At 49.2% G+C, this 25,590-nt stretch overlaps 4 protein-coding genes across 14 annotated transcripts in view; 3 read left to right on the top strand and 1 right to left on the bottom strand.

Moving 5' to 3' along the window:
• Nucleotides 1–4,050, top strand: part of RAB5B (RAB5B, member RAS oncogene family) — an 18,199-nt gene extending 14,149 nt beyond the window's left edge. The window contains exons 3-5 of one of the 2 annotated variants that reach the window (XR_002830476.1): nucleotides 321–443; nucleotides 1,047–1,140; nucleotides 1,441–4,050. Coding sequence is in view for 1 of the 2 variants with exons in the window: in XM_023758043.1 (XP_023613811.1) it covers nucleotides 1,047–1,140; nucleotides 1,441–1,556 (210 nt within the window). In the remaining variant the exon portion in view is untranslated. The remainder of the gene's footprint in view (nucleotides 1–320; nucleotides 444–1,046; nucleotides 1,141–1,440) is intronic. The other variant, XM_023758043.1, reaches the window with a different exon arrangement.
• Nucleotides 1–8,112, bottom strand: part of PMEL (premelanosome protein) — a gene marked incomplete at its 3' end in the record, with an annotated part of 37,919 nt that extends 29,807 nt beyond the window's left edge. The window contains exons 1-2 of the mRNA XM_023757946.1: nucleotides 7,974–8,112; nucleotides 5,492–5,540 (exon numbers count right to left, since the gene is read on the bottom strand). Of these exons, the coding sequence (XP_023613714.1) occupies nucleotides 5,492–5,540; nucleotides 7,974–8,024 (100 nt within the window). The remainder of the gene's footprint in view (nucleotides 1–5,491; nucleotides 5,541–7,973) is intronic.
• SUOX (sulfite oxidase) lies at nucleotides 8,101–12,561 on the top strand. Of its 7 annotated transcripts, none has more exons than XM_006093664.3 (5): nucleotides 8,101–8,330; nucleotides 8,966–9,032; nucleotides 9,909–9,971; nucleotides 10,232–10,409; nucleotides 10,639–12,561. In XM_006093664.3, the coding sequence occupies exons 3-5, from the start codon at nucleotides 9,919–9,921 to the stop codon at nucleotides 12,046–12,048; spliced, it is 1,641 nt and encodes a 546-aa protein (XP_006093726.1). In that variant the 5' UTR covers nucleotides 8,101–8,330; nucleotides 8,966–9,032; nucleotides 9,909–9,918; the 3' UTR covers nucleotides 12,049–12,561. The 7 variants fall into 7 exon arrangements, with proteins under 7 accessions (XP_006093726.1, XP_006093725.1, XP_014315467.1 ...); XM_014459979.2 differs by having other exon boundaries at nucleotides 8,172–8,330; nucleotides 8,839–9,032; XM_023758039.1 differs by lacking the exon at nucleotides 8,101–8,330 and adding an exon at nucleotides 8,409–8,682 and having other exon boundaries at nucleotides 8,839–9,032.
• Nucleotides 12,562–13,359: 798 nt separating this feature from the next.
• IKZF4 (IKAROS family zinc finger 4) overlaps nucleotides 13,360–25,590 on the top strand; it is a 27,138-nt gene continuing 14,907 nt past the window's right edge. For 2 of the 4 annotated variants that reach the window (XM_023757977.1, XM_023757975.1), the window contains exons 1-4: nucleotides 13,360–13,438; nucleotides 16,972–17,046; nucleotides 17,210–17,290; nucleotides 22,014–22,064. Coding sequence is in view for 2 of the 4 variants with exons in the window: in XM_023757973.1 (XP_023613741.1) it covers nucleotides 22,025–22,064 (40 nt within the window). In the remaining 2 variants the exon portion in view is untranslated. Of the gene's footprint in view, nucleotides 13,439–16,971; nucleotides 17,047–17,209; nucleotides 17,291–22,013; nucleotides 22,065–25,590 lie in introns of those variants that run through there. The other 2 variants (XM_023757973.1, XM_023757974.1) reach the window with 2 other exon arrangements.

Genomic DNA, 25,590 nt, shown 5'->3' with positions numbered 1-25,590 from the left:
GGCTCTTTGGCCCCTTGAGTGTGGCTCTTCCACAAAATACCCGACTTCTGCACATGGGCCACAAAGTTTCAATCGCACTGTACATGCGCGCCCGCACGTGGTATTTTGTGGAAGAGCCACTCTCGGGGCCAAAGAGCCGCATGTGGCTCGCGAGCCGCAGTTTGCCGACCACTGACCTAGGCTATTCTTAGTATAGATGGGTGGTTTCAGTGAGGGAAGACCACCTAGAAGAGGTGAGTTTTGAGACTGGGCTTTAAAGGTGATGGGCCTAGATTGACAGTCATTGCAGCCCACCTATTTTCTTCCTCATGTTTTCCTAGGAAACCTTCGCCCGAGCGAAGACATGAGTAAAGGAACTACAGCGACAGGCCAGTCCTAGCATTGTCATTGCCCTGGCGGGGAACAAAGCTGACCTGGCCAACAAGCGCATGGTGGAGTATGAAGTAAGATGGCCCATAGAGCTCCTTTCTAATACACTCCCTCTGTGCTTGGGACCTCTTTTGTCCAAACCTGCCCTCTCTAGAAACCTCATCTGAGGACATTCATCATGTCATTCCCCAGTCCTGCACCATGTTAAAAACAGCAACACTGTGACCCTAATGATAGCCAGGAGATTTTAGAGGAGTCAGAAGAAAATTCCAGAGCAGCGAGGTGGGTAGGGAATACCAGCTGTGGGAGTACCAGTGCGAAAACAGGAAGGAGGGAGCAATTGAATTTAAGGGAAGGGACTGTTCAAGGGTCAGAACCTAAAAGCCCCCAACCAGCTTACCTTTCTTTCCCATAATTAGGATTCCTGATATCTGTTCGTTGCATAAAGTGGTCTAGACCATAGGTTATCCTTAAGGGAGTTGTCACCAAAATATGGGTCCAGAGCCAGCTGGCTCAGAGGAGAGTTAAGGTGAAGGAACCTAGGACATTGCCTAGCTCTGGTGCTACATGGGAGTGGAAAGGCCATAGTTGTTCTTTTTTTTTAAAAAAAATATATTTTATTGCCATAGTTGTTGTTAACCTACATTCTGAGCACCACTATACCCCATCCCTTGCAGGAGGCCCAGGCATATGCAGATGACAACAGCTTATTGTTTATGGAGACCTCAGCCAAGACAGCTATGAACGTGAATGATCTCTTCCTGGCAATAGGTAAGGTCAGAGCTGCCTGAGGTCTTCCTGTCTTTTTCCCTTACCTCCAGGCAAGATCACTAACCCAAGTCATAAGGATAAATGGGAGTGTCTCCTCTGGTGAAATACCTTAACTTTCTATTGTGACTTCCATCCTTTAGCTTGTCTTTAATATAATTTACAAATAGTGAACCCTCTCCTCTTCAGAACATTCTTTTAATGTTTCACATTTCCCCTTACTTCTCCCCCACCCAATAGTCTTTTTTGGGGGGGATGAGTTAAAATCTACCACATTTTGTTCCCTTCTCTTTTTGCCTCTAGCTAAGAAGTTGCCAAAGAGTGAACCCCAGAATCTGGGGGGTGCAGCAGGCCGAAGCCGAGGTGTGGATCTCCATGAGCAGTCCCAGCAGAACAAGAGCCAGTGTTGTAGCAACTGAGGGGGTAGCTAGCAGCGAACAAGTATGAAGCTAGCACGAGAGCTAAGAAATAACCTCCATTCCCAACCCTCAGCACACAGCCCCTACGGTAACAGCACACTGAGCCCTGGCTCCCAAGGGCTGCCTCCTGACAGCTCCGTCATGGCACTTTTTAACGCTTCAGCAACCAACACCAGGCAGCTGTTGCCACTGACCTCCTACCCCTACTCTGGGGCTTGGGGGTCAGATCCCCCAGGACTTACCTTCCAAAACAGACTTTCTTCACTTTGTATTATAGGTGCAAGACAGTGACCTACTTACCTTTCCTTCTCCTCCCCACTTTTTCAGAAAACATTTTTTTGTCTCCTGCCCCTTCTGCTTTGGTCAATCCCTGTCCTTGATCCCCTTGTCCTCCTCTCCCTAGGATGGAGGTGGTGAACCCAGGAACTGAGAACGGAGGTTTCCAGTTCAGTCATATTAAGGGCCCTGGGGGAGAGTACGGCTCAGAGCAGGAGGGAGTAAGGAAAATTCCTTTTTGGTTTATTTGGTTGGAGTTTCTCATATTTGAAAACACTGCAGTATCCATGAGTTGGCCTTGTGGAAGGTGTTTCTAGGTAGAGTGAGAATGGGAAGGCAAGCTCTTGGGCACCAGTTGGGAGTCGTGTTGTTAGTTAACTGGGCGGAGGCGGAGGCGGAGGCGGAGGAGAAGGTGGAGGTGCAGTGTCATCTGTGGCTCTGGAACTCTTCCAAGGCCTAGTTCCCCTTCACTCAGTCTCTTAGGTAGCTTCTCCTCCATAGTGGGGGGAACTCTGGACCCCAGAGTCCTCCAAAGAATCTTCACTGGTTGCCTGCATCTTTGGTTCTGCTGTGATCTAACTGGAGGAGGGACCAGTTTCTGACACCCATCCTCTGATTTATACATATGCATTTTTTCCTCTCTGGCCTTTGGATGGCCTCAGCCCCAGCCATTGTATCCCCCTGCAGTTTGCACTTTAATTGATGGTAGTTCAGTTGGGACACTTGTTTTATGGGGGTTTTGATTGATTTACCTGCCCTCTCACCTTTTAAATTAAATGGAATCCAAGATGTATATGAGGTTTGGGGAGGGACTGTCGAGTGGCAGCTACTCAAGCCCAATCTCCAATGCTATCTTGCTCCAACTCTGATTCTTAACCTATATTCTTGCCAGCCTATATTCTTGGGTATAGGTTTGCCTTTCCTGGGGAATTAACTGAAGCAACTGGAGAGCGGTCTCAGGATAGCACAGACCATGGTAGGGGTGAAGAGGAGTCAGGCAAGAGGGAGGAGTTTTCTCTCCTTCCCCAGGGTTCATGTTCAATTTGACCCACCCATTACCATGTCTTTTCTACTTCCCTGTACATAGGTATGATCTTTATTCCCACTGTACAGTCTGTTCTTTCCCCCCACCCCCACCCCTCCCATCAGGCCCTATTTCTTTTCTCCATTGTTAGTATCTTCAGTTTAGTCCCTCCATGCTTATGCCCATACTCATCCCTCATGCAACCAGTGGCTTAATCCATGTACCACTAGGGGCTAGCACCACAGAGGCCTACTTGTGGCCCCCTTAAAATATAACACCTGTTCCTGTGGTCAGAGAGACTGGCACTGAAGGTCCCTCACAACTGTTTCACATCACCAGACGAAGTTGGTCCTTTCTAAATCTCTAGCCTCTCTTCACATCCCTCATCAGGTATTTTAGGATGTCTTTGGGAAGCCATCAAGGCAGGAGAGCATTCTAAACTTCTTTTTGTTCCAGCCTAGGGTTTTGGGAAAATTGGGGAAAGTAATATAGGAAAGGCCTCAGTGACCTAGGATTGGAACCTTTCCGCCCTTTTGGCTTACAGACTTCCTTCTGTCCCAGAGCAGCTGAGAAATCCATGAGGCTGAGATTCTAAAGGACCCAGCTTAGGTTCTTCCACTTAGGCTTCAATTCCCTTCCTTTTCCAGGGGCAGCCTTAGTTCCCGTGGCCCTGAAATACATACACATTTTGTCTTCCTTTGCCAGCACCTCACCAGCCCCCAACAGCACCCAGTGCATTCTTAAAAGTGGAAGAACTAGGATGGCTCTCTTAAGTCTCTTAGAAATGAAGTTCTTTCTCTGTGCAGCTTTCCCCATGGAGCAGGAGTGAGGATGTTTCATTGCCTTGGGGCTGGGAAACGATTTCTGCCGGCTTCTTCTCCCTCTCCAGCCCCTTTAGGAACAGGATTGGCCTTAGCTTCTGGGCCTATCTGCTGCCTTCCTTCTACTTCCTACCAGCTCTCTGCTTTCCTTTGAGCTCTCTTGGGCTTGGAAATCTTAGTTTTTATTTCGCAGCTCTTCATTTTTTCCTTCTATCAGTTTTTTTTGGGGGGGTTCCCTTTTTTTCTTTTAAGAAAGCATTTGCCTTCCCCCCCCCCCCTTACTCTTCCAACATAACAATCGTGGTAACAGAATGCGACTGCTGATTTACCGATGTATTTAATGTAAGTAAAAAAGAAAAAAAAAAGAAAAGTGTATTGGAGTGTTGCTTCTTTTTTTTTTTTTTTTTTTTTTTTTTTTTTTGGCCGACACGAGAAATTTGGAAGAAAGGGCACCCAGTAGTTTTATTGCATCAGAAACACACCCTCCCCTGCATGTTGGTGCCTCCTTATTCCCTCTAATCTGTTCTTGAATAGTGAGATAACCTAACTTGGAAAATAGCATCTTTATTGCTGTTTTTTTTGTTTGTTTGTTTTGGGGGGTATTTTGGAATTTTTCTCACTCATTCATGGATAATAAGGACCATTATAAACTTATGGACAATAATAGATACAGAGGCAGAGCTGCCTCAAACTGATTGTCAAACTGCAGCGGGAAGGCTGGGGAGGGTTGGGGGGCGGGGGGGGCGGGGGAGTAAGAGATCAACCGAAGGACTTGTATGCATGCATATAAGCATAACCAATGGACATAAGACACTGGGGGGTAGGGGAGGCCAGGAGATTGTCAAGGGCGGGGGAAAAAAAAGGACACATATGTAATACCCTTTGTGATACTTTAAGCAATAAAAAAAATTTTTTTAATTGATTTTTAGAGAGAGAGAGGTGGGGGGAGAGAAACATCAATGTGAGAGAAAAACATTGATTGGCTGCCTCCCATAAAGGCCCCAACCAGGGATAGAACCTGCAACCTGGGTATGTGCCCTGACCAGGATTTGAGCCCGCCACCTTTTGGTGTACAGGAAACTCAACCAACCGGCCCCGGGCTTTATTGCTGTTTAATCTCTCCTATTCCCAGGCCACTAGAGAGCTCATCAAGTCTGACCACAGCTATTTTTCTTTAGGTCCTCTTAACAGAACATATATATTGGGGGTGGAGGGGTGTCTATGACCTTTGGGCAGATGGTTGATGAGATTGGAGAGGTGGAATTTGTGACTCCTGTGAAGTATTATGCAAAAATGTATGTATTTCTGTAGGGAAATGGTCCTTTACCTTATTAGTATCTCAAAGGGGACCATGACTTAAAAAAGATTTAAAAAAAAAAATCACTGCCCTTGACGGTTTGGCTCAGTGGTTAGAGTGTAGGCCCACAGACCAAAGGGTCAAGGGTTCAATTCCCAGTCAAGGGCACATACCTGGGTTGTAAGTTTGATCCCCGATGTTTCTCTCTCTTCTTCCTTCCCACACTTCCACTCTCTCTAAAGATCAATGGAAAAAGGATTTAAAAAAAATACTGAACTAGCATTTTTTATTGATCATGTGGCTTTACACCAACAGGAAAATTTATCCTGGATCTGCTTTTATTTCCTGCTGTATGTGAAGCCCTTTAGTCTCAGTTTAAATGGAGGTGGGTGGGAGAGAATGATACAAAGAAAAGATTCGGTATGGATGCAGGAGAAGTTTTAAATTCCAAAGAATCTGAAAGGAAAGAGGACTGGTGCTAAACAGACCTGGCATTCCAGTCCTCTTGCCAACTTACCAGCTGTGGCCTTGATAAGTGACTTAGCTGCTCTCTGCCTCAGTTTCTTCTGTAAAACAAAGAAAAGTGGTTTAAAGGTCAGTTATGTACAGCATGTGTATGTCACACAAGGAGATGATACTGTTGTTAAGAAATACTCTTATCCTTGGGCTGAGCCTGACTTTTTTTTTTTTTTTTTGACACATCGATTGGTTGCCTCCCACTCATGCCCCAACCCAGGGTGAAGATCTGACCTGCAACCCAGGTACCTGCCATTGACCTGTAATCGAACCCAAGACCCTTAGGTGCATAGGCCGACGCTCTAACCAATGAGCATGCCAGCCAGGGCTGAGCCTGATTTTTTTAAATATATATATATTTTTTTAATTTTTTAAAATATATTTTTATTGATTTCAGAGAGGAAGGGAGAGGGAGACATAGAAACATCAATGATAAGAATCGTTGATCAGCTGCCTCCTGCACGCCCCCTACTGGGGATCAAACCCACAACCAGGGCATGTGACCTGGTTTGTTGATTGACAGTCAACCATACCAGCCAGGCCTGAGCCTGATTTTTAAGACTAGTAAAGCCAGGCCGACATGGCTGAGTGGTTGAGGGTTGACCTATGAACCAGGAGATCATGGTTGCTGGCCCAATCCCCAGTAGGGGGTGTGCAGGAGGCAGCTGATCAATGATTCTCATCATCGATGTTTCTATCTCCCTCTCCCTTCCTCTCTGAAACCAATTAAAAAAAAAAGACTAGTAAGATAGTGTTAGGATTGTCAAAGGAGTAATGCACAAGGCTAAAGTGGTAAGGGATTATAAATTTACGAATTCATGCACCAGTGGGGTCCCTCAGCCTGGCCTGCGCCCTCTCACAATCTGGGACCCCTCAAGGGATATCAGAGAGCTGGTTTCAGCCCAATCCCACAGGCCAGGCCGAGGGACCCCACTGGTGCACAATCAGGGCTGGGGAGGGATGTAGGAGGTTGGCCAGCCAGGGAGGGGTCATGGGAGGGCTCCAGGATGTGTCCAGCCCATCTCACTCTGTCCTGATTGGCCGGACCCCAGCAGCAAGCTAACCTACCAGTCTGAGTGTCTGCCCCCTGGTGGTCAGTGCATGTCATAGCAAGCAGTTGAGCGACCTTAGCATATCAGCATATTATGCTTTGATTGGACAACCGGACACTTAGCATATTAGGCTTTTATCATATAGGACTGGAGGCCAGGTGCACCTAATTCGTGTACAAGTGGGGTCCCTCAGCCTGGCGGGCGATTGGGGCCAATCGGGGCTGCGGGAGGTTGGCCAGCCAGGGGGAGGGGCTGCGGGAAGTGGGCCGGCTGTGGGAGGTTGGCTGTGGGAGCGCACTGACCATTAGGGGGCAGCTCCTGCATTGAGCGTCTGCCCCCTGGTAGTGTGCGTCATAGCGACTGGTTGGCCAGTCTCTTGGTCGCATAGGCTCATATATATATGTATAGATAGATAGATAGATAGATAGATAGATAGATTGATTAGGTCATCTGGATACCAGTGCCAGCACCCAGCAAAGGGGAGTCAGATTTTAAAGGACTCCAGACGGGCTTTTTCTGGGAGGGTCCAGATCCTGGGAAGGTCCAGAGAGGAAGGATAATGGTCTTAGCAAGTGGAATGTGGTCTAAGCAAAAGGGAATGTCAGTTGTGAAGTGGCCTAAAGATCAGTTTCCAGGGGAGGGGTATCCATTCAATTATTTGATCAAACCTAACAGGTCTTGCACCAGGCCTCTCCAATGATTTAATTGTACACAAATTTAATTGTGTTGAAAATATTTCTGAAAACTTGAGAGCCAAAATCTTTGGAGCCTATTCAGTGTCATTGCCCCTTTCTGTATATTTCTTAGTACTCCCCCAGACTCCTGGATTCCTGGTAATATCTCTAGTTCAGTTTAAGAGATCAGAAAGGGGAGGGTTGGGGGGAATGATCTTCAAAAATTAGAGATGAAGTCCTTAATTTAAAGTGAGTAAGGTTGTAGCTCAACCTTCTGTTCCCTAGAGGGCGGTGTAGATACCTTTGCCCCACAGCCGGCCAATGACAAAACAAGTTTTTAGTCCTGCACCAAATGCTAGAGCAAATTATTTGTATTAGTGTCCTTTGCTCTAAGATTATGAGCGATTATAATCTTCCTAATTTGGGGTGTTATATATGTCGTTGCTCTTGTTAAACGACGATTTTTTAAAATTGACTTAACGAATCAAAATAAAAAAACGTGGCTATTCTGTGTTGATGGTTCCCTAATTTGGGGAGAAATTTGACTAGTCCACGAAATCTCAAAGTCTTTGAACCACTATTTAGGCTTCGTTTCTGCTCATTCTTGTATATAAGAATCGCTTGACCTTGTTTTCTCTAAAAGGCAAACAGGGCTGTTGTCGCTGCAACATAGATGTTGATCAAAAACAGGGTGGAGGCGAGCCTCTCCGCCAAGAGAAAGCGGGCTGGATCCCGCGGCCTCGTCCAGTGAACGCACCTTTATTCTCAGCTGTAGGCGGGGCGGGGCGGGGGCATCCCAGTCTTCCATCTTTCAGCCCAACCTTTGGAGTCCTCGTCACCTTCCACTGCCCAGGTTCTGGACATCAGTGAGGGTCCCATTCCTTGCCCGGCGAGGGTGAAAAACAAACTGCCCTAGCTTCTAGCCCTGGAGGCGCCCCGCCTGCTTTGGGCTCCAGGAGGCGGGCACAGCAGCTCGCAGGCCCGCCAATGGCTGGGCGACTCGCCGAGGAACGCAAATGATCCTTTAACTCCAACCAACGTCACAGCGCTGGCCTCGCCCCTTCACCAGCAGTCGCCGGCGCTGGACGGGTCCATCACGCGGACCTCAAACTGGGTAAGGGGTTTGGGGCCGGGAGAGGGAAGAGGAAGGGGAAGGGCTAGTGACCTGGGCTACGGTGGGGGCCTTGGCACCCAGGGGTGCTTGGAACAACGAAATTGCCAGTACCCACCTCCACTCCCGCTGTCTGGGTGCTCCGGGGGCACGGGGTGTTGCTACAGGACACTCTTGTGCCAGCTTCTGGATGGTGGCATGGGACCAGATGCCCTGGTGCTGGACATATCCTCCTACCTAAAGTGCCCCTGAGGAGTGGGGGGCCACCACCCGCACAAGGCGTGGCATCTTTTATGTAGCAGAAGGCTGCCTCTCCTAAAACCTGCGACATGGAATTGACTGAGTTCCCCTGCAGGTCAGCCCTACCTGCACCACTCCAGTCTGACTCAAGTGGGCTGCTGGGATTGAGGGCAGGTGGGAGGAAGGGAGAATGAGAGGCCCATGGCCCAGGAGTAAAATGCAGACTCTGCTCCTACTTCTTTCTCCCTCCGTTTTTCTGCCTGCCCTGCAGCATCTCATCAGCCATTGGGACTCTTCTCACTCCTCCCCTCTTGGTGGGGTCAGTGATCTGCTCAGTGCTGTGAGGAAGAAACTGTTGCAGGGCAGAGAACAGAATAATTACCTTCTTCCTACTCTAGCCCATACCCTGACACACTGGCCATTGACGCCTCAATTTGCTGAGCTCACTGGAGTGGCATACACAAGGTAAGGGTGGGGACCTGGGATTGGGGTCCAGTTCCCAGCTGGGTTCAATTTTTTTAGGGTGGGTGGGGAGAGAGGAGGGGACTGAAAGGCCTTCAGAGATAATGTTATTACTTGTTTACTGATCACAGCAGCTGTGCTATGGGTGATCTCATTTCCTAGATGAGGAAGCAAGTTCAGAGAGGCTTTGTTCGTTATGTTGCCCAGGGAACAGAGCTGGTTAATGGCCGGGCCGGTTTCTCAAAGCAGTTTGACTCCAGAATCAGGTCCTGCACCCCATTAGGCTGCCACTACCTTTTTTACCTTTTTGTTCCTGTTTAAGTCAGTCTGCCCTTCAGTTGTCTTCTCCTGTCTTAAGAAATAAATTTTGGCCCTAACCGGTTTTGCTCAGAGGATAGAGCGTGGGCCTGCGGACTGAAAGGTCCCAGGTTCAATTTCGGTCAAGGGCATGTACCTTGATTTCGGGCACATCCCCAGTAGGGGATGTGCAGGAGGTAGCTGATTGATGTTTCTAACTCTCTATCCTTCTCCCTTCCTCTCTGTAAAAAATCAATAAAATATATTTTAAAAAAGAAAGAAATTTTGCCCTTTTAGTCCCAAAGGTAGAGTGGAGGATGGGAGATAGGTGATTCTAGAAGATTCCTATTTCTCCCTCTAACCCTATTCCCTTTCATCCTGTCAGTACAGTGTCTGAAGTGCTTCAGGTTTTCTCTAAGGGCCCATTTGGACCCCCACTCCTACACTTTGGCCTCATTACCACAGAAAAAGTCTCTCCAGATGACCTCCGCTGTGTCTTCCTCCCACTCATTCCCTCAAACTGCCCTAATAGCATCCCCTCCCAGGAATTCCTATCTTGATCTCAGAATCTTCCTCCTACAGGTCTGCCACAATGCTGCTGCTGCTGCACAGAGCTGTAGCCCTGGGGCTCAGACCGGCCTGCAGGTAGGCCAGCCCATCCTAAAAGGTCTCCTAACCCATATCTTTTATCCCCAGTATCTTTATAATGTCTTCTCTTATCTGCCAGATAAGATAATTAAGATGGTGGCAAGGAAGGAAAGGGTAAGCCAGATCCCACTTGTCTCACCTATCTCTGGAGAAAATAAGTTCCAACTAAAGGAGCCACTGGCCAGCCAGGGAGAGGTAAACCCCAGGCCTTCACTGATCAGAAGTGTGTTACTGAGAAGACTCACTTTCTCTTCCAGATTCAAGTCTACCCACTCAAGGCTCTGCATTCAGGCCTGCTCTACAAATGATTCATTTCAGCATCAGTGCCCCAGCCGTGCCTTCTCTACAGATAACTCCAGCACCAGGGGATGGAGAGTCATGGGGACCCTGTTAGGCCTTGGTGCAGTGTTGGCCTATCATGACCGTCGTTGCAGGGTAAGTGGGAAAGGAAAAGACTTCACTCTCAGGGATCCTAGTGTGCTCCCAGGCAAGCCAGGGTGTTACCGCAGAGCCCACAGTTGACACGTCTTCATGCAGAAGTAGAGATGAAATCTGCTACTTCCATTTCCCAGTGGCCACGACTTTGTGGATTGGCTTAGGGTGAGCTGCAGTGATTGCTTCTTAATATTCTGTTCCCTTTTGCCTCACCCCTGTTCTGCCACAGGCTGCTCAGGAGTCACCACACATATACACCAGAGAGGAAGTAAAATCCCACAGCAGCCCTGAAACTAGGATCTGGGTGACTCTGGGCTCTGAGGTCTTTGATGTCACAGAATTTGTGGACCTACACCCAGGGGGGCCATCAAAGCTGATGCTAGCAGCTGGGGGTCCTCTAGAGCCCTTCTGGGCCCTCTATGCTGTTCACAACCAGTCCCACATACGTGAGATACTGGCTCAGTACAAGATCGGGGAGCTGAGCCCTGAAGACAAGATGCCATCCACCTTGAAGACCTCTGACCCTTACGCTGATGATCCTATACGTCACCCAGCTCTGAAGGTCAACAGCCAGCGCCCCTTTAATGCAGAGCCCCCCCCTGAGCTGCTGACAGAAGCCTACATCACACCCAACCCTATCTTCTTCACTCGAAACCATCTGCCTGTACCTAACCTGGACCCAGACACCTATCGCCTGCATATTGTAGGACCACCTGGGAGACGGCCACTGTCCCTATCCCTGGATGACTTACACAAGTTCCCCAAGCACGAGATCACGGTCACTCTGCAGTGTGCTGGCAACCGGCGCTCTGAGATGAGTCAGGTAAAAGAAGTAAGAGGTCTGGAGTGGAGAACAGGCGCCATTAGCACTGCACGCTGGGCTGGGGCACGACTGTGTGATGTATTAGCTAAGGCTGGTCACCGACTCCGTGAAACTGAGGCCCACGTCTGCTTTGAGGGACTGGACTCAGACCCCACAGGGACTGCCTATGGAGCATCCATCCCTCTGGCTCGGGCCATGGACCCTGAAGCTGAGGTCCTGCTGGCATATGAGATGAATGGGCAGCCTCTGCCTCGTGACCACGGCTTCCCTGTGCGGGTGGTGGTTCCTGGTGTGGTGGGTGCCCGCCATGTCAAATGGCTGGGCAAAGTGAGTGTGGAACCAGAGGAAAGTTACAGCCACTGGCAGCGGCGAGATTACAAAGGCTTCTCTCCTTCTGTGGACTGGGACACTGTAGATTTTGACTCTTCTCCATCTATTCAGGAGCTTCCTGTCCAGTCAGCCATCACAGAGCCCAAGGATGGGGAGATGGTAGAGGCAGGGGAGGTGACTGTCAAGGGCTATGCATGGAGTGGTGGTGGAAGGGCTGTGATCAGGGTGGATGTATCTCTGGATGGGGGCCTAACCTGGCAGGTGGCTGAGCTGGATAGAGAGGAACAGCGCCCCCGTAAGGCCTGGGCCTGGCGGCTCTGGCAGCTGCAAGCCCCTGTACCACCTGGGAAAAAGGAATTGAACATTGTTTGTAAGGCTGTAGATGACAGCTACAATGTGCAGCCAGACACCGTGGCCCCAATCTGGAACCTGCGAGGCGTGCTCAGCAATGCGTGGCACCGTGTCCATGTCCGTGTTGCCTCATGAGAAAGTGAAATGGCACCATCTACTCCCCAGAAGCACCTTCTCAACCCCTTTCCACACCCATCCGTTAGCCTCATTTCCACAGAAAAACCTTTCTCTCCATCTCTCCACTTCTCTCAGAAACTTTTCCTCTGCCTTCCTAAGCCACACACAGGCACACACATTGGACATTCCCACCTAGGCGCCACCCTCCTCTGACAGTGTCACATATTACTGTCCGTTGACTCTGTGCCAGGAGGTGAGAGCTATTGGAGCAAGGGGCCAGAAGTGAGAAGAATATTTCTGGAAACAAGCCCTATTTTCTCTTCTTACCCCACTTCCACTTCCAATGTCGATCACCACTGAGGCCTTACTTTGCTTTTCTTGGATTCTTCAGAGAATATGTATATGTGTAAGAAAAATGGATATGTGACTTGCTGTTGCCCCTCTGGGTTGCCAGGGGTTGTGAACAGTGCAACCCTCTTCCTTTATAATTACACTTTTCTAAATATATCAATAAAGCATTTTTAAAGACTACAAGGCTAAAAAAAGAAAAGGTGGTGACTTTTGGGACCTCTGGAGGCTGGGGAGTGAGCATGTTGCAGAAGGGAGGTGCATGGTACCGGGAGGTGCCTGAGATGACTCAAAACAAACGCTGGAGGAAAGGGAGAAAGCAAACAGGTGCCGGGAAGTCAAGAAGTGGGGCTTCCTTCTCCGCGGTCCGTCACATCTGCAGGGCTACTTAGGAGACTGACCGCAAGACACCCCTCGAGGGAGTAAAAACTATTTGCCACCCCGAAGCCCCTCCCCCTCACTATTCCTACGCACTTGGCAGGAATGGCAACGAACGCTAAGAGGTTAAAGTCAATGTTGTCTTAGGAGGTTCAGGGACAAAATTTGGCCCTAGGGGGAGATGTGCCAGGACACAGGAGGTGTCCAATGTGCGTCCAGTTTGCAAATTAGCTGCAGGTGAAGGGGCAATCTGCGGCTCTCGGCACGAGACCGAGCCTTTCGGACTTCAGTCTTTCTGCGCTCAGCTACTCTCCCCTAGCTCTTCTCCCTTCTTTCCCCAGCAGTTTCCCTGGCTTGGGGGCGCTCGGTGTTCGGCCACGTCGCCTGTCGCCTGGTAGTGGGACCGGAAGTTGTTCAGGGGAGGGGAGACGGCTGGGATGGGGGGGTGTTTACCGGGGGGGCCGTCCCTCTTCAGGTGAAGCTGCTGATGGATATGGAGCCGCCGCCGCTGAGCACCCGGGACCCGGCTTCGGCCCGGTTGCCACCGCCTCAGTGACCCCCCACTCCCCCCGCACTGGGCTTCCCGGGCCAGAGTGGGGGACCCCCGCCGCCCCGCCCCCCTCTCCCCCAATACCGTCCCCTCGCTCACACCCCAGCCTGAGCGCGCGCGGAGCAGCCTCAGGTGAGTGAGGGGCGGGGCTTGGGCGAAGCGCGGGGGCGGGGCCTCGGCCGGCGGGGCGGGGCCTGAGGGGCTGGGGCTGGAGGCGTGGGGGAGGTTTGACGCAGGGCTGGCGGCGGGAGGGTCCCCGCGTGGCTGCGGCCCGAGGGAGAGAGGCTGGCCTTGCGGAGTTTGGCGCGGGGCCCAGGATTGGGGGGGCGGTAGCAGGGACCTAGGGGTGCTAAAAGGCGGGAGCTGGGTCAAGGCAGAGGACCAATGACATGCAGGGGCCGGCGTGCGAGAGGTCAGGGTACGGCTGGGGTGGACCGGAGGGACCGCGGAGAAAGGGAAAGCGGAGAAGGTACCTAGGGCGGGAAGCCAGGGACGCCAGGATCTGGTCGAGGTTTCAGGGAAGGACGGGCCTAGGGGGGAAAGATCGTGGAGACAGTGAGCAAAGTGGGAGACACGTGGCAGAGAAGAAACTTAAGGTGGAGTGGAAAGTGCTCTCTGGGTACTGTAGGGTGAGAAGTCGAGAGGACCCGAGAAGGAAGGTATTCACGGCATGTGAGCCTAAGAAAGGAAGGTAACGGAGGAAGCCCTGGGTGGATCTGGGGTGAAGGCAGGGGGAGCGACAGACTTAGGAAGCAGGTCTAAACTACAACAGCCCTCCGAGTGCCTCCGCACACAGCCCCATCCAGTTGTTTTCTTCCCGTGGTCTGCTAGAGTTGTAAACTCTAGTTATTTTCTTCCCCCTGTCTGCTGGTTGTAAACTCTCTCTTTTGGAATTTGGGGTTTATTTTTATCATTACTGGCCCGGTCTGGGGCAATGAAATGCTTAATGGAACATGGACCTCTGGTTATGAGATGTTTAGGAAATACGGTACATTTTTTTCCCTCTCCGAGGTCAAGAATTTACTAACTCTGCTCCCAGAAAGATTTGCTGTGTTACCGACCACATGTGTCACGCTTTGCATACCTTCTTTTGCCTCAGTCCCCTCTCTTGTAAGCAAAACTCTACTGTTTGGACTCTTATTGACTCCCATTTACATGTCCAGCTGTGCCCTACTCTCCCTGCCCTGAGCACTCAAAGCATCGGTGGCAAGCGTGGTGGTCCTGACTCACTCACATGTCAGCTCTAGGTCTGCCATCATCATGGCCAAGCTGAAGGCCTTTGAGGCCTGGCTATCTCCCCTTACTGCTACTTGCTCACTTAGCCTGGGTGAAGTTCATGTGTTCGTATCCTTAGGAAGCGTTAAAAACAGGTGTCTGACTACCTAGAATGTTTCCACTTAATATAATTCAGATTCTGAGGACAAGACCAGATAAAAGTCCAAATCAGACCATCTGAAAGTGTAGGGTCTTGTGTTAGGAGTATTTTTAATGCCTAGCCAGATCCCTTAATGGGTCTGCGAACCTTGCTTTGTGGTATGTGGTGAACTTCAGCCTTCTCCGCTAACAGCCTAAAACCAGAGAATCCAGACAACTCCCTAGGTCATGAGAACAGTCAGAAGAGTGGCTCCAGAGATAAAAATAAAGTCTTAAAAGAAGAAAATAACCTTACCATTGGAAAGCAGGAGAGGTTTCAATAGCGCTTCTTGGGTGGGCCCCAGGGTGGTGGGAGCTGCCTTCACTCTGGCAGTTTCAGAATTATATCTTGTTCTAGTCAATGGAGGCTGAAGTCTCAAGCACAAAACATGATGTCTTTGTTGCTCACTGAGGGCAGTTAGTTCAATTGTAGCTTCTGGGCAGTCCCCTTCCTCACAGTAGGTTCAGGATGCAGCTTGTTTCAGGAGTTGGCTCAGAAATAAGTCCTGCCTTTTTTCCAGTAAAAATGCAACCCAAAATTTCTTCTTTATTTCCTCTTAATTTAAATCTGCAGCCCCAAGGGGCAGGGGGGGGGGGATAAATCTGCAGCCCCAAGGGGCGGGGAGGGGAGGAGGGGGTAGATAAATCTGCAGCCCATACTCCCCAACATCGGAGGAACATCCCACCCTTTACACCCAGCCTCTCCCCCACAACATCCACAAAGGAATTATTTTCTCTCAAACTGGCCATCTCTCTTCCCTCAGAACACATACAAAATAGCCAAGGAAAAAATAAAGATAAATTATTGTTGGGCAGCTATTTCTAGCCTCATTTTACTTTGTGGAAACAAATAAGAGTGTGGGATCCTGTGGGTGTAGACAGTGCCACAGGCAGAGGGACTCCCTTCTGTTGGCCTCTTGCCCCTGCTGGAGAAGGCTCTGAATTCCAGACTGTTGGATTTGCATCCTCTTCTCAGAGAGCTGTGGACTCTGTATTGGAATCACAGAGACAAGTTCAAGGTTTATCAGATGAAAACATATAAGAAAGAGTAGTGGTGATGTGAATGTCCTGGTTCCTCTGGGGATAGCATCAATTTGTAAACTCTGCTGGAAGGATCAAATATATGCTTGTATGATCCTTGAGCCAAGAAGCCCTGCTTCTATCTTAAAGATATTTAGTGAGTGTCTAGGTTGGCTTTTTCCTCAGGCCTATAATCTCTGAAAAGAAACATGGGAGCTAGAGGATTATTTCTTTTCCCATCTATAAACCTGTGTTTCTAGTTCAAGGATTTCAATCACTAAGATGTAAACCCCAAACTATTCATTTTATCACCCAAGAGATTGAGCAAACAGGGTGGCCCCAAACCTTCCAGCTATGGCAAGATTTAACTTTATGCCACAGTAGAAAGACCCCCCAGACAACAAGAAATTGGAGATATCTCTCAACTCCATTCTAGCTCCAAGATTCTCCAGCTCCTAGAGTACCCCTGCTCCAAGGCCCTCCACATGAGGAGAGGCTTACCAAATTGGGGTGTCTGCTCAAGGTTCTTTGTTATAGAGGAGCCTGAAAACATCTTTCTGGCCCAAACATCAGTGAGCTGTTTTTGATCAACATGCGTAAGGGACTTCTGTCCAGGATTGCCACCAAAAGCAGTTGTTCCTATCTCTTCCACCTTTTTGCCACCCTGCCCCAGTCAGAGTAATTAATTGAAACTTCTATGTAATTTTAAAAATTTTATTTGAAAGAGAGAAAGAAACATTGATCGGTTGCCTCCTGCATGACTTGATGGGAGATTGAACGTGAAAACTGGGTATGTGCCCTAATCTGAAATCAGACCCGCCTCCTTTTGGTGTGCAGGACGACGCTCCAACCAGCTGAGCCGTACCCGCCAGGGCGCAACTTCTACGTGATTTCAAACTTCACCTGATATAGCTAACCCTGTTTTGGACATCTTTGGCTTCAAAACTGATCATTATAAAACTCAAATTGAATTCCCCTGCTCTACTTTCCCCAACCCTACCCAAACATACAGCTGAACACAGTGACTGTGGGGCCTTTCTATAAACACAGGGATTATATTCTCAAGAGTGTACTCCACAAAACTCAGTATCATCTCACCTGCATCAGACCTAGTGATTTCAACTGTTTAGTTTGGCCCTTTTCTTATTCCGAACGTTCTGAAATGAGGTACAGGAGGGACAGGATTGTCTCTCCTCCCACCCATAAACCTTAGCTTTCTCTCTCTTCCACAGTGTACATGGGAGGACAGGGGAGCGCAATGAACAAGAGAAAAGATGCATTCACCTGAGATCTAGGAGGAGACAAAGGTGATATTTTCCCACCGCCCCGGGTGTTTTGTTTCCAGCTCTTACCCCTTCTTATTTTAGAGGCTGGCCATTCCTAGAGTGACCTGGGGACTCATCCCCTCTGCACTGCTCCCCACGCACGTGGATAATGAAGCTGAGATGTCTTTGTCTGTGTTATGTATAGACAGAAGGTGACCACCTACAGCCTGATGAAAAAATGAGGCAGATCTTTCTGCTGTACAGACAGACACAGGAGCTGAGAAAGGTTAGTGGGTTTCTTTCAGAGGGCGCTAGGTTGTCCCTAAAGATCATTTCAGAGCCACAAACAGCTCCATGTCCAGGTCTGTTTCCTTGAAAGCGGTGTGCAGTCAGGTTGCAGACAATGCCTAATTCCACCTCTTCCCCCTCCGCAATTTTGCAAAGCCTTGGTAGAGAGCAGAGCCAGCTATGTGATTCCAACCTGGTTTTTCCCTGTTTATTCAGTTCAGAAAGGAACAGGAAGGAGAGAGTGATAGTGTGGGTTTGGTCTATTTGTAGTACCTGAAGTCCTCACTCCCAGGCATGTGGGAAGGTCTGTTTGTTAATAACCACTGGGCTCTACCTCAGATCCCAGGTCCTAAGGCAGACCAGAGAAACAATTTCCACTTCTCCCTGCTGTAGTTCAGGACTAAAAATCAAACGATGGCATGGGTTCTTGACACTCTCCACCTCCATCCTCTTTCCCAACAATATCCCCCTCACCGCCTAGGCTACATGGAGTGTGTTTAAATTTCAATTTTGGAGTGTCACTGGATCAAACCGTTTTCCTTGGAGGATTTGAGGAGTTTTGATTCCTCGTGATATCCATCTTATTTCAGGTTTTCAGAGCCACTACATAGAGAAAACTTGACTTTCTGACATTTTTGTCACCAATAGAACTGCGGGAATGTTTTTTGAGGAGATGGGGATGGTAGTTGATGCCTGACCTGACCTTGGAAGCCAGACTTTGGATTGATCCTCACCTGCTGCTTGTCAGGAAGTGTGATTGGAAATCTGTCTGGGAGGGATGCCCTTTCCTGTTCATATGTGACATCGTGTTGATGGGAGAAAGCCAAGGCCATGGAGGAGTCTTGTTATGGTGCCAAGTGGATTCAGAAGAACAGAGAAAAAAATATTTGTCTACAGAGATTACAGTGACCAGCCTTTTCTCTGTCCTCAGAGATACTTCCTTTTGAATTGGGAGACTAGCTGTTTCTAGTCATTTTGTATGCAGCTCGCTAAACTGAACTTACCGTACATAGTGTGCCTACTTTTATCACTGAATCTGTGTTGCTATGAAGCCAGTTTCCTCCCAAGATCTTGGAGCCAAACCTGTCTGGTAACTAACTTCTCGATCCTTGTACCTCCTCCCCCTGTGGTATGTCTCCAGTTGGCACTGCCTAATTTGACCCAGTTCCTCTAAGGCAGTGGTTCTCAACCTTCCTAATGCCGCGACCCTTTCATACAGTTCCTCATGTTGTGGTGACCCCCAACCATAAAATTATTTTCGTTGCTACTTCATAACTGTAATGTTGCTACTGTTATGAATCGTAATGTAAATATCTGATATGCAGGATGTATTTAGGCGACCCCTGTGAAAGGGTCGTTCAACCCCCAAAGGGGACCCGACCCACAGGTTGAGAACCGCTGCTCTAAGGAGACACTAAGATCTGCCTGCCTGGCCAGGCAGGGGAGGAGGTGCTTTGAGGGATGGGGAGCGGGAAGGTTGGGAGGGATGTGCCACCTGGGGATTGAGCAAATAGTGAAGTTCATCACTGATTTGTTCCTCAGAATACCAAGACAGAATCTCAATGCCCTCTGGCTTCCAGGGTTACCAACTGGTATTTAGACCAGTTAGAGGCGGCTAAAGACTTGTTTTGCCCAAGATGTGTCATAGAGCACCTGTTAAAAGGAATTAAGAAGCAGAAGAGCTGCCCTAACTGGTTTGGCTCAGTGGATAGAGTATCCGCCCAAGGACTGAAGGGACCCAGTTCAATTCTGGTCAAGGGCACGTACCTCAGTTGCAGGTTCGATATTCCTCTCACATCAATGTTCCTCTTATCTCCTCCTCCCCTCCATTCTTTCTAAAAATCAATGGAAAAATATCCTCCACTCTCTCTAAAAATCAATGGAAAATATCCTTGGGTGAGAATTAGCAACAACAAAAATGATAAAATAAAAAAAAGAAGCAGAAGAGCTCAGTTTACTGCTAAGATCCTTATGGAATTGTTTTGGGGCCATTTGGGCAGGTGTCCAAGAGTGAGAGCCAGGGCTAGCTGGATGCTATGCTTCAACTGGGCTAGCTGGATGCTATGCTTCAACTGCTCTGCCCACCTAGTGCTTGTCTAGCTAGCCCCTGGTGTTCGTTCTCTCTCTCTCTCTCTCTCTCTCTCTCTCACACACACACACACACACACAATTGCATTAGCATATTTCTTGGTAGAACCTGTTCAACTTGTTCTTCCTTTTTAAGTAACAGACCCCACTCCCACAGGGATCACACCAAAGGAAAAGATGCCTTATGCCTTAATTAATGTTATAACCAGGAAAAAGCAAGTGATCCATGAAGGCCTTGAGTAATCTGGCTTTTGAAAGGAAGCAAGATGGTTTAACGAAGAGAACACATCTCGGAAAGGCAGGAGACGTGTATACTTTTTCTCAGTCTCACCATGAGCCCTGAGACAAGTCACTTAACTGCAATGAGCCTCAGTTTCTCCAAGCAGAAAATTGAGAAACTCCTACTCACTTTTGCTTCTCCTGCACTTGGGGGATCAGGGGGTTCTAGGGAAGTCACCTGCGGCATCTTGAACTTTGCACTAATATTGAACGATCCCAAAGGGCAATTATGGAGCTAATGATTTGGAGATGAAAGAGAGTACCGAGCTGCCCTCCCCCATCTTTGGATCTCTGACCACTGCAAGTTCTCTGGCTAGTTCCAGAAGGTACAAGTTCATTAACCCCTGTGGACTTGGGCTCTTTTAATCATTGCCCCTAAGGGAACCTTTTAAGGAACCACTTGTTAATGTGGCTTGTCTGGTTCCAAAGCTCAGTACACCCCAGGGAGGACTTAGAGAAATGTTTTGTCCAGACCCTGTCTTCCTGGGTGAGACTAGCAATCTCTTTGATAAAATCTAAGGGATTGGCTTTGGGAATGTTTCAGGCTTTTCCATGAGAGTTTTTAGAGATGTATGATGTCTCTCAGAAGTAGACAAGAATAACCCAGAGGAAGGGAGAGGGATAGAGAGTTAGAAACATCGATGAGAGAGAAACATCGACCAGCCGCCTCCTGCACACCTCCTGCACACCTCCTACTTGGGATGTGCCCGCAACCAAGGTACAGGCCCTTGACCGAAATCGAACCCAGGACCCTTCAGTCCGCAGGCCGACGCTCTATCCACTGAGCCAAACCGGTCTGGCAGCCCCATGAGAGTTTTTAGAGACGTATGATGTCTCTCAGAACTAGACAAGAATAACCCAGGTGGGGATGCCCTGGCCGAGTGGCTCAGTTATTGGAGCGCTGTCCCATATTCAATCCCCAGTTGGGGTATGTGCAGGAGGCAACCAATAAATATTTATCTCTCACATCAATGTTTCTGTCTCTTTTTCTCTCCCTTTCTCTCTCTCTAAAATCAGTAAAGCCCAGCTGGTGTGGCTCAGTGGTTGAGCATCAACCAGTGAACCAGGAGGTCACAGTTTGATTCCCTGGTAAGGGCACATGCCCAGATTGTGGGCTTGATCCCCAGTGCAATGTGCAGGAGACAGCAGATAGATCAATGATTCTCTCTCATCATTGCTGTTTCTATCTTTCTTTCCCTCTCCCTCTCTGAAATCAATGAAAATATATTTTTAAAAAACAAATGTTTTTTTTAATCCTCAGGTAAGGATTTAAAAAAAAAAGGAATAACCAGGGAGGGGAAAGAAGCAGAAAAATAAAAAATAGATTTTACCCCTGTGTGCCCTTCAGAACCCCCACCCCCACCCCTGGCTCTATCAATATAATATTATAAGCAAACCAAATTTGCATCTACCTGCCTCAGTGAGATCCTTCAAAACCAAGAATCTTGGAGGCAGTTTAGGCTATTCATTTCCTTGCCCCACTCTTTTTATTTTATTTTTAAATTAATTTCAGAGAGGAAGGGAGAGGGAGAGAGAGATAGAAACATCAATGATGAGACAGAATCATTGATCGGCTGCCTCCTGCACAGCCGCTAGTGGGGATCGAGCCGCAACTAGGGCATGTGCCCTTGATTGGAATTCAGCCCAAACCCTTCAGCCCAAAGGCCAGTGCTCTATCCACTGAGCCAAACAGGCCAGGGCTGACCTGCATTTCAAATTCAGGGTCCCCCCTTCTTTAAAAGCAATAAGCATATCAAAGTATTGACAAGAAGGTGGGGAGGGCCACTTAAAGGTTTAATTTGTTTATATACCTTCAGTAGAGAACTCTCCTCACTGAACCTGCGGTGGGCTGCTCTCCTCCACCTTCTACTTTCCTGTCCCCCTCCCTCCTGCCACACACACAAAACAGAATCCCTGGAACGACTGAATCCTGCCTCCTCTTACTACTACCCCATCCTTAACAAGGTATAGAGCCCTTATGGAACTTTTTTTTTTCTTTTTTTTTTTTGCCTCTCAAGGGCCGGGCTGAGCTGAGCTGTAACCTGCCTCATTTCCTACAGCATTAGCTCCACCCACAAGGAAAGGGTCCCCTCTCAGAACAACACAACCAGGACCACTCTGGAATGAGAGCATTTCCATCCCAGAGCCTGGGAAACAGAGGTGTGGGTTGGAGGAGGCCCCAGGGTTTGTCAGTCAGGGTACATTGTCTTCCTCACCAGGATAAGGGATGAGGTTTTTCTTCTTCAGAGCACACTTAAGTGATCTTTTAGGTTTCTTGCTAACTCCAGGATGTTAGAGAGAAACCTCTTCCCTTCCCAGTTCTGGCTTCTAATAGCAGCTCTTTTCTTTTTCAGCAGACTCTAAGATGGACATAGAAGACTGCAATGGCCGCTCCTATATGTCTGGTATGCCCTCTTGTGCATTCTCTTTGTAAGGGGCCGGGAGCAGACACTCCTGTAGAGCAGCGCCTTCAGCCCCGCAGACCTCTGAGTGCCCTAGTCACAGAGCCGACAACCACACTTGGTAGTGCTTGATAGTAATCATTTATTTTGGTCATTTTACATTCCTTCGTGATTTTCTTCCCAGGCTTCTTGGGTGATAGGAGAAGGGAATAAGAGAGGAATATGAGTAGAGACTATTAGAGAGGAATGATCTGAGGCAAAGAGATGGAAGGAAGATGTAGTTCCTTCTGTTCTCTGAAGTCGCCAGCAAACATGATATTTAATAGAGAGTAGAGCAGGGTTTCAAACCTCAAAGGCCTGTGGGGGGGCAGATGGGTATATAAATGAATGACCTGGGTTAGAATAATGAGCAGAAGAGAATGGTGGGGACTGTCATGAACTGGAAAACATACGTCCTTCCTCAAGGAGCAACAGCTCTTCAGTATCCGTGTGGAAGTGTGTGTGTGTATCCAGTGTGGCCAAAACTTCCTCAGAAAACAAAACTTCAAAATCATTATCTTTTATTTTTTAATATGTTTCTCCAGAGACTAAGATGTCAGCAAGGAATATAACTTTCCCAAGAAGTGCCAGAGTCATGTAAAGTGGTACAGCCACTTTGGAAAAAGTTTTGGCAATTGTTTAAGAGAAATCAAAAATCCAGATTTTATATAAAAATAATGACTCAATTTAAAAAGAAAATGTTTCATGGGGCAAGCCAAACTTATCTATAGGCTGAATTTGGCCAGTGGACCAATGGCTTACAGCCTTTGAAGTGGAGATACAGAGCTCAATTCTCCTTTCCCCCAATCCTTTTCAATGATCAGAACATACAGCTTTTCATACCTGCCAAATGCTCTTACTGAGGCAGAAGAGATCATTGCTCATGGTATGCCTGGCTTTTAGAGATAGGAAAGTTATCAGGATGCTCTCAGAGTTTAACAAGGTGAAAAGAAATGAGGAACTTTATCTGGCTCCCGCTCTGAGGGTGTAGGAAAGGGCCCAAGACAGAGTGTGTCTAAGATGGAAGGAGTCGTTTTTTGGACCATTAGAATGCCAGGGCAGGAAATGATTCTACGAGGTAAGGGAAGCCAGAATTGGGTTTTGACATGATGAGTATCCCCCTCAGATATTCAAGCACCATTGTAGGAGTGACCTCTAGCTTTTTTTCCCCCTCAAGTGGGACTTGTGGAGGAAGTATGGGCATGCCCTGAGGGAGACAGCAGGGTGGATCAGGCACACATTTAAGAGTCACTGACACCTCCTGGGTAATGTAAGGGAAGACAACTCTGACCCGTTTTCCTTTCAGGAGGGAAGGAATTGGAATGGGCAAAGGCATTCAGTCCCTGCCACGTCTGGACAGAGGGACAGGGACCAAGGGGACTGACATAACTGAAAGAGGCTTTATTGGTTTGAAAGCCATAGCCTTTCTGAGGAACCAGCCAGCCCTCCCACCTCCTGCTCGTTAAGCCTATTCAGAAACCCACTGCGGAGCAACAAGCTCACTCAGGACCCTGCTTTATTGCCGGGACCGCTCAGGCGGATGAAAACCGGTCCCTGCTCCGTGGTAGGCAGAAGAGAAACCAGGAAGGTGGGCGAGAAAATACGACAGGCTCTTTTCAGTCCTATCTCTGGAGAATCATGGATATTAGAGGAAAATTTCTGAGGGTGTTTGCTTTCCTGCGCTATGAAACCAAACTTCCCCTGCTTTCAGCAGGTTGGCATGTCCTGTATAAGTAGAGGCCTCTGCACAGGAGGGCTTTTTGGGTGACAGTAGAGGTCAGCCACCTCTTACCTGTGTTTTGAGAATTCTAGATGTCAGCAGCTACCTTAGGGAGAAGGGAAAACCCAGATAGGGCCAACATGAGCCCTGAAAAGTAGTAGCCCCTGCAGAACTGAGCATGGTGGAGACAGTCCACCGGCGGGGCATCTGACCCATCTCTCCTGGAGTGATCTGGAGGCAGCGGGGGAGGCTGGCGCAGTGTACACCCTCCCAAAGCACCCCCGCGGCTCCTGCGAGGCCATCCCAGCTCTTCTGCCTCCACACCCGGTGGCCTTTCCTCGCCTGGCCACTTGATGAAGGGCGTATCTCTCCTGTTCTTCACCCGGGTTTTCCCACCTCACAGAACCCGGTTCCGAAAGCCCATCTTTTCTAAAGGTGCAGATGATTCCCTCCTGGGGGAGAGAGGGAAGAGTCATTAATTTACCATCCAGAGCCTCTCCCCTCCCCGTTCCCTCTTTCCAGGGAGCCGGGTCGCTGGGACTGGCTCATACAACTGTCTGAGCAGTGCTTGTCCCAAGTTTTCTGGGACCCTGAAATGTTCAAGGGAACCTCAGTCGGAAGAGATCCAGGGGTAGGCAGCCCAAAGTTTCACAGCCCCTCCCACCCCCAAATTCTTGGAATCAGAAAACCTAGTCTCCAAAGTAGGTCAGCACGTCACTGCGCAGCTCCCCTGGAAGGAAGGGAAGGGAGCCGAGGCCTTGTCTTGATAGAGGGCGGATTCATCCAGGGCTGCAGGCAGGCGGCCGGCCCCAGGGGCACCGGCGGGGAGGGGCGGCGGGGAGACGAGACCAGCATTTTGCCCGGGATCTGAAAGGGCTCAGGGCCACGGAGCCGCACCAGCCTGGGACCAGACTGTGCCGAGCCCTCTCGCCGCCGAGAAGGAGGGAACTGTCAGTCCCCAGATCCGACAGAGCGACCTCCCTGCTGGAGGAGGAGGGAGAGGAGGGAATCGGAGTGCCTGAGTTTGGTGGGGGAGGGGCTTTCTGCGGATCTGAGAGCCTTGGAGCTGCCCGGTGTCCTGGGCCCCATGACCTCTGGGGGCCTTGGCTTCCCCAGCTGGCGGAGGATTGGGCCTTCCCTGGGGGCCCCCTTCCTCCCTCCCACCCCGAGGGCCCATCCATCTCTCTCTTGCACACACTTGCTTCTCCCAGGCATTTGTTGTGCAGTTCCTCTTTTTCTCCTGGGCACGAGGGCAACGGCATCTGCCTCCCGCTCCCTGGCTCCCTGTGCACACCCCACCCCCGCCCCTGCACTGGCTTGGGAAGGAGATGCTGTAGCCTAGCACCCCCCCCCCCAGACACACATATACATTCTACATTCTCTGCAGCCCCCTCCTCAAGCACATCCAAGCGTTCTCTCTCTCTCTCTCTCTCTCTCTCTCTCTCTCTCTCTCTCTCTCTCACACACACACACGTTAACAGACATATTGCCAAAAATAATAAACCTTACCACACATGATGATCAGTCGAAGGGTGCTATCGAGGGACCGAGTGCATTGGATGGACGTCTCAGTTACAGGCGAAATGGAGACTTCTCCCCTCTCTATATAGAAATCTAGATCTTGGAAGGGAAGTGGAGTTCCTACCTCCTTCCCGCCCCCCTGACATACATATAATCAGACCGTTCGTGTCCTTCGCCGGTTTAACGGGCGGGCGAGCGCCGACACCGTGGTATTCTGCGGCCGCGGGGTTCTAATTATGTCTGCTAGTC

The sequence above is a fragment of the Myotis lucifugus genome, unplaced genomic scaffold (genome assembly GCF_000147115.1).
Source record: "Myotis lucifugus unplaced genomic scaffold, Myoluc2.0 scaffold_119, whole genome shotgun sequence".
NCBI classification, from domain to species: Eukaryota; Metazoa; Chordata; class Mammalia; order Chiroptera; family Vespertilionidae; genus Myotis; species Myotis lucifugus.
The sequence above is the reverse complement of the archived record's forward strand: the minus strand, read 5'-3'. Positions and strand labels throughout refer to the sequence as shown.

Bases quoted from the DNA above. Each gene is read 5' to 3' on its own strand.
- SUOX (XM_006093663.3), top strand. From the start codon at position 9,919: ATGCTGCTGCTGCTGCACAGAGCTGTAGCCCTGGGGCTCAGACCGGCC. The intron at 9,972-10,231 runs GTAGGCCAGCCC...TTTCTCTTCCAG, and splicing joins GGGCTCAGACCGGCCTGCAG to ATTCAAGTCTACCCACTCAA. The intron at 10,410-10,638 runs GTAAGTGGGAAA...GTTCTGCCACAG, and splicing joins ATCATGACCGTCGTTGCAGG to GCTGCTCAGGAGTCACCACA.